At 53.0% G+C, this 12,318-nt stretch overlaps 1 protein-coding gene across 1 annotated transcript in view; it reads left to right on the top strand.

The window, feature by feature from the left end:
* Positions 1–12,318, top strand: part of SH3RF3 (SH3 domain containing ring finger 3) — a gene marked incomplete at its 5' end in the record, with an annotated part of 156,937 nt that overhangs the window by 40,440 nt on the left and 104,179 nt on the right. Inside the window, one exon of the mRNA XM_011980555.1 lies at positions 10,847–11,200. Within this exon, the coding sequence (XP_011835945.1) occupies positions 10,847–11,200 (354 nt within the window). The remainder of the gene's footprint in view (positions 1–10,846; positions 11,201–12,318) is intronic.

The following is a 12,318-nucleotide window of genomic DNA, read 5'->3' as shown; positions in this document are numbered from 1 at the left end:
CTTGTCTGGGTATCTGTGAGAGCGGGGGTTTTGTCTGTATTCATTTCACAGTGCCAAGCAGAGCCCCTGGCGTGCAGTAGGTGCCCAATTCCACCTTCTCCTTCCAAACCACCAGCCCCAGATGGTTGGGGGGGTCTCCTCCCCCTGGCCCATCTACCTGCATACGGCACTTCCTGACTCATTCCACTGCTCCCACGCCGGCCCAGACTTCCAACCACCCTGGGGCCCCCCACACCAATTCTGGGGACTCCTCGATCACTGTTCAGGAGTCGACAGAGGCTTTGTGTCCATCCTGACTCCTATTCAGGCCTCACAACCTGAGCCCCTTTAGACAGCTATAGACCCCTGTGCACATGCATGCGCACACACATGCACCGTCCTACTCCTGCCCACGCCTGTCCACGACCTTGAAATACTTAGGTCACTTATGTCACTTTTGGTTGAAATACTTTGTCACTTTCTATGGTTATGTCCTGTCTGTAACCATAGAAACTGAGTTGCCTTCCCCCCTCAGACCAGCCTTTCTCTAGTAGCGCTTTCATCCCATTTATCATTGATGAGTTAGTTGCAGCATGCCATATTCTTAAGCTCCTTTGTGAACGTGGAACACATCCTAAAGAAAAGTTCTTGCTGTGAAAAAGCTCCACCTGCCACAGATTGCCTGGCAGAGCTCACAACCAGCAGCAGGTACTCAGTGAGTGCTGAGTGAGGCTCAGACTCATGCAAGATCCACCACCCTCCCCAGCCAGGTCCCCCAAGTGCTCTCAACTGCTGACCCTGTGTGTGAAGTGCAATGTGAGTTACAGCTCTGTAGATGGGTGAGAAGTGCTGAGCAGTGCTTAGAGTATACTCAACAAACAGACATTGCTGCATGCACATGCAAATGCTAGCTGCATTCATTCAAACACCTATGCATGGAATAGGTGTTTATCAAGCATGTACTTTGCCCCCAGCACTAAAATTTGAAGCATCTGTGAAATGAGACTCCTGCAAGAGGATGAAGTAGGCTCTGATCCTCAGAACTCCAAGGATCAGCTGTGACATCTTGATCTGATCGCTTTGGCTTTGTTGCTCCTGGGGTTGCTCTGGGATGTCAGAGAGAGACTAGAGGAGAGAAGGGGGTATAGAGACGGGGAGGGAAGGAGGAAATGCTTGCCACCTGGAGGCTCTCTAGGCAATAGAGATTAGTGTTGAGGAGGTAGCAGGTGAGAACATGAGGGCTGCAGTGCACAGCCACCATGATAGTCTGGCTGGTGTCCTGTAAACCACAGCCCAGTGCACCATCCCTCCAGCTACACCAGGAGCCCACCGCATGCAGCATCATAGGTCCAAGGCCACACAGGCCGGGATAAGTTCAGGTGTCACTCACCAACCTTGGAAGCTGGTTTCCTGTCCCAGAGAAGCTGCACATAGAACACAGGTGGGCGCACCTGCAGACACACGGACATCCAGTCCCAGCCTCAGGTGCCTGCGGGTTTTGAGTCAGCTGCTGGGCCCCTCCTGGTCCTCAGCAAGAGCGCCAAGCACGGGCCAGGCCCCCCTCCTTGAGCATCAGGTTCACACCCTGTGCCAACAGAGAGAAGAGGGACTTTTATGTCTGCTGGAGGAAATGTCTGTCATCTCCCCTGGGTGCCAACGGCTTTCTGTCTTTGTGGGTGTGACCCACAGTGACACTGCATTTGACATCTTGACTGAGGGCACACTGCATGAGTGTGTGAGCCTAGAGAAATGGTCTGTGAAGCTACTTCCATACCACATGGACACATGCCAATATGTATTCTGTTCCGTTCCTTAAAAAGGCCGGTCAGGACCCAATCAGTGGATCGTTTGAAAACCACTGCCCTAAGCCAAAGATCTCCAAGGTGGGGTGCGCGCCACTCTGTGCAAAGAAAACGTGAGAACTACTATTCAAACTTGTTGCAAACTTTAACTTGTTACCTTTAATTTCTATTTTGTATATGCTTATTTTATATATTTTTGGTAATCAAATATATTATTTGGTCCACTAGATAAAGACACCAAAAGATACACATTACATACGTATAATGCGAACGAGTCTTGGTGCATTAGAATATAAATGTGCAGAAATGCTTCCCTGATGGGGGTGCACTGTCAGAGAACAGGTCAGAGCCCACCTGCCTGGGCTGTGGCTGGCCCAGCCCTAGGAGCCCTTTGGGTGGAGCAGCCATCTGCCTTCTCCTGAATCTGTGCCAGCCACACCTCTTGCTCCCCTTGTTCCTCCTCACCCACCTGAGATCTGTGACTTCTAAGGCAGAAGGGCCCTGGAAAATTAATCACTTTGGTCCTCAGGTTCAAAATGGTCAGAAATCCATGTGCAGCACACACCCCACTGGAGGTGCTCACCCAGGATTTAAGTGTCTACCGGAGGCCATGTGGGTCGCCACCTGCTGCTAGGGGTCTGAGGTCTCTTCACTGTCCCAACAGAGAGACTTTCATTGCAGCAGTTCTTGGAGAAAGTGGAGAATAAATGGTGCCCTTCACACACTTCTTTGCCCATAAACTACCAGTTTATCTCCTTTTAAGTTCATCTTCAGGTAAAATTATCACAGGGTCCTTATCCCAGTCTGGAAACTTCTAATCAGTGGTCCCTCTGCTCACAGGGCACCCCTGCTGAGGGGCTCATCAGGTCGTTCTGCTGCTCCTGGACCTTTTATGGATTTTCACACATTTCTAGCAAATGCGTGAAGTTTTCTGTTTTCTTATTTAGTCCTGGAATCTTCCTTCTGGCAGGTCTTAATACTGAAATGACAGTGTGGTTGCCAGTGCAGGAGGGATACATCACCCAATATCAAGAGGTTAGACTCAAAGCAGGTGGAGCATCATTTCCCTGTGAGGACTAGGGGGGGATCCAGGGAGGGTGACGTAACTATGACAGAGGTGCAAGTAGGGGTGCGGTCAGCATTTCTGGTTGTGCTGGAGAGACCCAGGGACTCTCGGATGAGGAAGGAGGCACTGACTGTTAGCCGCAGGGCCGCTGAAGATTCTTTGGCAGACCTTGGTTTTGAGGGCTGGCTTGGGGGACCACAGGGGTGGTTGCTTCCTGGGCGCCCCATTATGAGATGAGCCTGGCCCAGGGTATGCAGATTCACGTGCCATGTCATAGGGTGCTGGCAGAGGGCGGCTGCTGAATTCTCTGGAGGGTCCCGACGTGAATGCCACTGTGGGCTGTGTGACAGCTGGGGTAGGCGGACAGGCTCCACAAACCGGTCTACAGCTTGGCCAACTACCCCCCAAGCAGCTAGCACCCCAAGGCAGATGAGGTGGATGGGTGCCACCTGCCTCTCATGGGACCACTCTGACAGGGACAGGGCTTTGTCCAGTCCATGATAAGAGGGGGCTAAAATGAAAACCATTCGCTCCGACTCCCTCCTCAAGCTTTTTAGACATCAGCTCTTCCAAAAGCCTTGCCTGTACTCGGGCTTTACATGTAAAACTAGGCAGCCATTTGTGCAGTGCAGGTCTGCCTGCACCTGCGTTTTAAACTTCAGTTATCCAAATAGTCACCTCAACTTGCCGGCCCATTGGGCAGCCTGACAGCAGCCTGACCTGTATGCTTCAGCCATCACAGGACGAGGACCAGGGCTAGAATGCAAACACTAAGAGGACAGGATGGGAAAGGCACATCTGCCGTGTGCTGGAGGGATGTGGGTCACCCACGGGCTCGGGGCCTCGCTCTGACGGGACTGGCGGCCTCACGCAGGCCTCCAGCACACTCCTGCAGTGCTCTAGTGTTGCTCAGCCTCCGTCCAACTGTAATTCCAAGGAGGGAATCTCCTCCAGGGTAGAAGCTTCTCCCATAGCAGTTGCGTGGCCACGGCTTGTGGCCAGGCAGGGAGCATCAGTCCAGAGTGCTGGCACCAGCGTTCTATAGATGCCTGGGGTTCGATGTCCCCAGGAAATAAGAGTTTGGCATTGTCCACAGGCCTCTGAGGCCACTACTTCTGTGAACAAAGGGAAGGGAACAGAACGGCTACCCACCCTTGGTAACTATAGCTGGCATCTGTCCCGTATGAGAATTGGCCTGACCTACTTCTCATGTCATCTTTAACCTCCCCAAAAATGGTCTGATTTTTGTTTTAATTAAGACAGGGTCTTGCTCTGTCACCCAGGCTGAAGTGCAGTGGCATGATCTCTCAGGCTCAAGTGATCCTCCCACCTCAGCCTCCTGAGTCGCCAGGACCACAGGCGCATGCTACCATGCCCAGCTAATTTTTATTTTTTACAGAGACTGGGTCTGACTATGTTACCCAGTCTGGTCTCGATCTCCTGGACTCAAGCAGTCTGCCTGCCTCGGGCTCCCAAAGTGCTGAGTTTATAAACATGAGCCACTGTACCCAGCCCAAAAAGGCCTGATTTTTAAAGACCCACATTTGAATCTCTAAAACGTACCCAACCCATTCCAATAGTCAAGGGCATAGGTATACCTCAGTGAATATATTCTGTTTTTTACATCAAGATGTAGCGAGAGGGGAGGGGCCTCCTCATGCTCTGCAGTGACGAGGGGATGGCAGCAGAGTCAATGAGACATCTCAGAAAAGGAGTGAGCAGTGACAATGGTGCTGCTTGTTCACTGTGTGACTTGGAACAGGTCACTTAACCTCTCTGAGCCTCAGTTTCCTCATCTGTGAAATGGCCACATTGCTGCACCTCAGATGGTTGATATGAGGGTCTGATGGGCACATGTGGGGATGAAGGTCAAGTCGGTTTGGCCAGGGGTGGTCACCAGGCCCCTTGCTTCTTCCTTTTTTTTTTTTTTTGAGACGGACTCTCGCTCTGTCACCCAGGCTGAGTGCGGTGGCATGATCTCAGCTCCCTGCAAGCTCTGCCTCCCGGGTTCACGCCAGCTATTCTCCTGCCTCAGCCTCCCAAGTAGCTGGGACTACAGGTGCCCGCCACCACGCCTGGCTAATTTTTTGTTTTTTTTGTTTTTTGTTTTTATAGTAGAGATGAGGTTTCACCATATTAACCAGGATGGTCTCGATCTCCTGACCTCACGATCTGCCCACTCGGCCTCTCAAAGTGCTGGGATTACAGGCGTGAGCCACTGCGCCCGGCTCCCTAGCTTCTTACCAGCTTAGTCACTGGCCAAGAGTCCCCAGTTTTGGCAGCCTTTCTCCTTAAAGGCTCTGGGAGTGTTCCACACACAACCCTTCAGGATGAGGGGTGCCCATGAGGAGGGTGAAGGAACCCAGTGTTAAAGGGAATCCTTCCCTCTCCACCACTCCTGCTTAGTCTCCTGAAGAATGATGTGTTTTACAACTGGCAAGTGCTGATCGAAGCCCAGCCCAACCATCTTGCCTGCCCGTCTCAGTGAGGGGAAGCTCCCGAGATGTCTCCCAACAAAAGCGTCAGGCAGGCAAAGGCCATTCTTCATCTGCTGCTGAGTTTGTGACGCTCTCAGGCCAGCAGCCAGCCGTGGTGGCCTTTGCCACACTCAGCCATGAGAGTGGAAGCTTCAGAGGAAGGCAAATGCCCCACAGGAGTCTCTGAAACACGAGAGTCTGGTCCATAGAGGGTTCTCAGGGAGGGTGCTGCCATTGGGAACCTGAGCTTGCAAACAGTGTTCTCGAAGCTTGCTACTGCGACGGCATCTGCAAAGAACAGCAGCGTCGTCTCTTGGGAGCTAGAAGAAATGCACAAACTTGGCACGAGCCCACACCTATTGAGCCGGAGTTGGCCTCTGTGAAGGATCCCCAGGTTGTTCAGTGTGCACTGAAATAGAAACTCTTTTAGAGCAGGCCTTTGAGCAGAGCCCAGGACATGGTAGGCGCTCAGTCCGTTTTGTTTTCTGAATAGCACATCCATGAAAAGAGTCATGTGTTGCCTTCTTGTTAAACTGTGAGCACTTGCCCTCCTGCTTGCACCCTTGGCTTCCTGGATTTCCACCAAGATGTGGGTTTCAGGACACGTTCCCTCCCTTGTATCGCGCTCACAAGCCCTGTCGCTCGGTGCTGAGGTTGCTCTTCCTCCACTCTGGGTCAGGGCAGGGGCCCGAGGGGACACAGCTATTTTGCGCCATTTTTCTTGCTTAGCTGGGCACCTCCCATACCACTGCTCTTCTTTTGATGTTATAGCTGCTGCCCTCCCTCATGACTGGCTTGCCAATCTTACTCCTTTTTTAAGGGAAAAAAAAAAAAAAATCCCCCTGCATACATTCAGTTTAAAGTCTCCTCAATCAGACCCAGGGGTTTGGGGTGACTATACTCTGGCGCTGTGATGGACCCAGTGCTGAAATCCCCGGGTTGGCCACACCTCCCCACCGGAGTTAGGAGACCCATGGCTCCAGGAGCTGCGGGGAGAGAGTCCGAGCCCCACCCTCGGACGCAGCCACAAGGCTGCAGCACACTCTAAACCAAGAGCCCATTCTGTAGAACTGTTTAAAGGATGGATGGAAGAAACGCTTCAGCTTTTCTTACCTTTCTAGACAGTTCTGTGGTTAGAAAGTGGTTGTGGAAGAAAATCACATCTAACCTAAGAAAGCTGGGGTGACAAAGTGTTCAGAGGGGCTTTGCTGAGCCAGGAGGCAGCCACTCGATGTCACGGAGGCCATAGGGTGATGAGCGGAGTCCCCTGTGGGATGGTGATCCCTGGCCCAGTCTTTACTGTCCCATGGACAAGACTGCACTGCTCACTTGAGCTAATCTCCCACCCCATCCAGTTTCATGTTCCCAGGAGTATCAGCCCCTGCAGAGGGTCCCCAGAACGGGGGCAGGCCCTGGGATGGGCAAACTCCTGCCCAGGTACCAGCAGCAGTCCTCATGATGAATAGATAAAGTTGCCAAGACGTTTAAAATATTGAGTTATCATTTTGTTTCCATTTTGTATGGAAGATGAAAATGTGTTCTCTTTCCATTAAAAAACGTGAAAAGTGTAGTTATTGGGTGCATTGGTTATGTGTGTGCACATCCATGTAGGAGGGCGGTGTCCACCTGATGAACAAACAAGGTGACCCCACATGCAGATAGAGCCACTGGAGTCCTTTCCTTTCCAGATGGCACCTTGCTGGGAAGGGGTGCACCCTCGGGCCGAATCCATACCACACGGGAGGGCAGAGCCGCCGGGCTTCCCTGCAGCATGGAGGCCTGTGTGCGAGACAAGTCTGCACCAGCTTGCATAGTGAGGAGCTGGGAAAGCGCGGCTGCTCCTAATGGGTGCACGAGAGCTGCCGTCCCGCACAGGTACCGGCAGGCGAGGGCGTCCCGTGACCATGGGCCCACAAGGATGTGTGTGGCTGGTGAGGGGCCTTTTGATTGGGATGGCACTGGTGCCAAATCTAGGCCCAGCTTTATGACGTGACTAATTGGAGCTTGTTGTGCAGACAATGAAAACTTGCCCAGATGGTGAGTTTTGTCCCAGGATCAAGTCACAGATCTGTAGCAGTGCCTGGGACTCCATGGCCTGTGTGAGTCTGGCAAACCTGGTCCCCAGTGGTGGGTGGAAAATGACCCCTCAGTCCCATGCATGTAGAGGTGCATCAGCGTGTTAAGGCCCTCCGGGTTAGTCCACTCTGTACTTCCAGAACGAAGACTGCACAGGGCAGGAGGAAACGGGCCCATGGAGAAGCCCCTTGGCTCAGAAGCAGAGATGAGTCAACAGGATACAGCCTAACCACTCCTCTTCCTAGGAGACCCCTTGGCAGCGGTTCGCCTGCCTGGCTGCTGCAGGGTTGCTGGGGATGCTGAAGCTTTGGATGAAGCATTGAGGACTTTCTTCTTTGAGGCAGGAGTTCTTACTTCTCCTGCCATCTGTTGAAGCTGCCTATCTTGATGGAAGCTTTTTGCCTTCACTTTCAGCACCGGCCTTGGGCTGGGGTTGCTAAGGCATGAGGGATGCATGCTGCCTCCCCACCCTCAGTCTCCGTCTCTGCTGTGAAGGGGGCACGGTGCGGTCACTTGTGAGCAGCCTCTCAGGGACACGTGCTGGTGGCCGCCCAGTGCTCAGTGACATGTGGCACTGCTGAGGGGCCAGGCACCGTGCTCCTGGCTGCTGTGGCCCCTGATGAGAATAGGGATCCTGGAAGTCTACGCTGACATTCAGATCAGGGCCCCATCTTTTCTGGATGTGCGTACAACAACCTGTTGGTGCTTGGATTTCCTGATTTTGAAAACAGTTTTCAGTACCAACTCAACAGTCACAGGGGGACTAAGTGAAACACTCCAGGCCTGTTCCTTTGGGGAAAAGGGAATCATTTGAGCCTGGCCTCAGCATTATTGCTGCCATGATTGCTGTGTAATGATGTCCCAAATGCAGGTGCGTGGCAGGTGTGTTTAGAACGTGCTCCCATGCCAGTGAGTGAGATGAATGGAGGACCGCGCTCACTGTGCCCTGCTGCTCTGTCTTCCTCTAGACCCTGTCAAGTGGGCAGAGAACACTGGGGTCCAGGAAGCTGGCTCTCAGGTATTTGGAGAGCCCCACGGAGGGCTGTGGGAGGGAACAGGCACTGGTTTGTTCTCTGAGTAGCGCTTAGGAGGAAGCAAATGAATACAGCCATAAAATTGAGCAAAACAGCTGAGCCTGGTTGGAGGAAACATTTCAAAGGAAATAATCCTGGATTTAGATCACACATGTTGGAGCCCGGAGTGAGGTTTTTCGTAACCTTCCTCTGAAAGGCAGATATTTGTAGTGGAAACGCTGACAGCCATGTGCCTGGGCCGGGTCTGAAGGTAGCTGGAACCTGCAGCCGTCCTGCTCCTCTGCTCCTGTGATCTGCTCCTGTGATCTGCTCGGCCTGCCTGGAGCAGCCCTGTGATGGGGCCGCCCTTTCTCATGCCACTTAAACTCAGCAGGGCTTCTGGGTTTTTTGTTTTTGTTTTTTTAACTCATCAAGGTGCTACCAGTTGCAAATGCTAGCTCTGTATCTGGGTGAGACCTGGCGTCTCCCTTCACTGGTTCACAGCATTGAGGGGAGTCTCCTAGACGAGGCTGACATCAGACTCAACTCCTGGTAGGTGTAGGGGACAGGCCCCTCCTGGCACCTGCTGGCCTCCCATGCCAGGGCTTAGCCTATATCCTTAGCCTATGCCAAGTGTACACCCATGGCTGGCCACAGAGCGGATGTGACTGCCCCAGGTAGCCTGCACGTCCACAGTGGCTCATGTGGTCCTTCACTTGCCTGCTATGGTCTTCCCACCTTCATGGATTTCACTGACTCACTGCCTCTCTCCTCTTCCTTTCTGAATCCTGTAAGTATTTCCCGACAACTGCTGAGTCCCGTTTTTCCCATGAAGGTTTCAAACTGCCCCTCAGTGGCCTACCTGCAGTTTTTGGAAAGCCCTTTGGCCACTGGCCTAGGTGCCTCTGTGGTGCCCTACAGCACACAGCCCAGTCATGCTGCTGCAGAGACCCTGTGGGCCCCAAACCCAAAACAGTACCCTGGCAGACAGAATGTGCCAGCCCTGCACACAACCACCCCACCCTGCTCAGTTTCTGCTTGGTGAGGAGAAAACTCAGAGACGGCTCCCGCTTCCTCCTGCCCCGAGCTCTGTGCTCCTCCAGGGAGGTCTGCCCAGAGGGCAGCTGGCATTTACTCAGTTCCTTCTGCTACTTCTGGAAAGGTGAGGGAGAAAGAGTGGAAGCTCACAGGCATTTACCCAGCCTGATGGCATTTGCTTAACCCAGCTTGTAGCAATCATCCCATGCTGACTCTAGTATCATATTTTCTTCTCAGCCACCTCTGTGTACACAGTAAAGAGTTCCCTCTGCTTTATTCTTTCAAATCACTGCCAGCTCCCCATATAGGTATGCACTTAGGCTGAGCCGAGTACAGCCTAAGGAGGAAGGGGCTCCATTGGGCAACCGAGTGGGAAACTTCCTCCAGGTGTAGGATCAGGGGACACTGTCACTCACAGGTGGTGAATTGACCTACCAGGCCCCAAGCACCAGCCCAGGGAGCCTTTTCTCACAGCTGGTACCTCCCCAGGCTGTGTAATTCACGGACCTTCCCCCAGTGGGTGTGCCTGGGCTGCCCCTCCCAGCCCCTCCAGGCGATGCTGCAGCTCTGAGAGGAAGGATGTGGCTTAGCCGGCCAGGAGGATTTCTTCCCCAGTTGCTCATGGACTTGAATCTTCATGCCACCTTTCCTGATAAGCACCACCCAGGATCAGAGTTTCGTCAAACTCTTCGCTGCACAAAATGCCTGCTATCTTGTAGAACAGGTGGGAGATGTGGGAAGGATTCATGTCCTGAGACTCGCCAAATCACTCAAGATGACAGATGATTGACACTTCTGGGGTGCACTCAAGGCCAGCTTCTGGGGCTTGACGGCCTGAGGGGAGGCGGTTACTGAAAAGAGCTTCCGTGGTTCATGCTGACCAGAGCAGACTCCCCTGCCACAGCTGGTCACCGGCCATTAGAAAGTGCATTCCAGTCACATGTTTTGAAATCTCCTCCGGGGACCTGCAGTGCTCAGGGCAGGCCGGGAACCTGCTGTTGTGGAGCATGCAGGGCCAGCCCACGTCTTCTGATGCGGGGCTTCCTTCCCGTCTTGTCCCTGGTCCCTCACTGTCTGCAGGGCTGCACCATGCATGCCAGAAATGGCCAGCAGTTGAAAAGATTGGGGAGACAAGGTACTGGCCCTTGGAAAACACTTTCCTCTCTATGAGTCCCCTCTCTCCGTCATGGCTCCTGGGGTTTTTGAGCTGCTCCAAAAACCTTGTCAATAAAACCTATGCCACCCCACCAGCCTCTGCTGTGTTTTCCCTGCCGTCTGACCGATTTGAACACATTGCCAGGTTGTGAATGGGAACGTGGCCTGGAGAGTGCAGAGGGCTGGTGTGGCACGTGACCATGATTTAATGAAGCCCCCGCTCTCCCCTTTCTCACTCAGCTCAACGACTCCGCCAAGCAGCTCATTGAGATGGACAAGCCGTGCCCAGCCGCTGCATCCAGCTGCAATGCCTCCCTGCCCTCTGACTCTGGCGCTGTGGCCAGCATGGCCCCAAGTCCCACTTTAAGCAGCTCAGGGGCGGTCAGTGCCTTTCAGCGGCGTGTGGATGGCAAGAAGAACACCAAGAAACGCCACTCCTTCACCGCGCTCAGTGTGACACACAGATCCTCCCAGGCTGCCAGCCACAGGCATTCCATGGAAATTAGTGCTCCAGTGTTGATCAGCTCCAGCGATCCCCGAGCCGCGGCCAGGATTGGAGACCTTGCTCATCTGTCATGCGCTGCTGCCACCCAGGTAACATCCCGCGGGCCAGGGCAGGCATCCCTGGGTTCTCTGGGGTTCTATCCTCAGCTCCATGTGCAGTGCTCCCTGTTCCTCAACTAGCATGGAGGCCACCCCAGAACTGCCCTTTGGGGTTGAGCGGGGTTTGCCCCTGGCTACCTGGCACTGGGTCCCGCCCCCCATCAGAAGTGTGGAGAATGGTGAGTGTGCCCTACCTGGTTCAGAAGATGGCCTAGTGGTGTGTGAGCTGATTCTCAGTGGTCCAGGGAATGTCTGAGTAATACCCACCCACCTCATGACAAGGTTTTTCTTTCCCATGTCATTTGGCTTCTGAATGTCTGATTATGTCCTGGAAGAGTGCTAGCTTAGTGCTAGCATATTTTTAGCATCTCTGCAATGTTTGCTAATTTCCCTTTCAAGAGAAAGAAAGAGCCAGAGCTCAGAACCAGAATAAACTATTGTTGAGTACTTTCATTACCATTGTTTCTACAGATACCTTCTATTTCTAGACTCCATTTCCACTAGTTTTTTTTGTAAATTGAAGTAACCAAAGCAAAGCATTTAAAGGCTGGGCACAGTGGCTCATGCCTGTAATCCTGGTGCTTTGGGAGGCCGAGGCAGGAGGATTGCTTGAGGCCAAGAGTTCAAGATCAGCTTGGGCAAGACTCTGTCTCTACAAGCAACCAGTCAATCAATAAAACAAAATAAATTGATTTAAAAATTTTAAAAATAATGTACAATATTTAGTAAGTACTTGCCTTTAACTCTGACAAGACCCTTCACAGTGCCATGCACAGGGCAGGAGTTGGGCAAGTTTCCCTTTTATGAATGCAGAGACTGCAGCCGGAGATGGAAGGGGCTCTCTAAGTGCCTGACAGGGCGACCCTGCAGTCACACTCCTGTGCCATTGTCCTCAGACCTCCTCTGGACTGTGGCAGGTGTGCATGGGTGAGCCCAAGGTGCCCACACGATGGTGCCCACGCCATTTCTCCCTGCGCTGCTGCTTCCCATCCAGTGGCCCACCCACCACCACACTCCACATTCCCTCCAGAGTCCCTCTGGCTGCCCTGGACACGCCTCAGAGCAAGGGCACTGATGTGCGGGGAATCCTGGAGGAGACACCCATAAGC

Source organism: Mandrillus leucophaeus, unplaced genomic scaffold (genome assembly GCF_000951045.1).
Source record: "Mandrillus leucophaeus isolate KB7577 unplaced genomic scaffold, Mleu.le_1.0 Scaffold214, whole genome shotgun sequence".
NCBI classification, from domain to species: domain Eukaryota; kingdom Metazoa; phylum Chordata; class Mammalia; order Primates; family Cercopithecidae; genus Mandrillus; species Mandrillus leucophaeus.
Note: the sequence above shows the minus strand (reverse complement) of the source record. Positions and strands in the feature narration are given on the sequence as shown.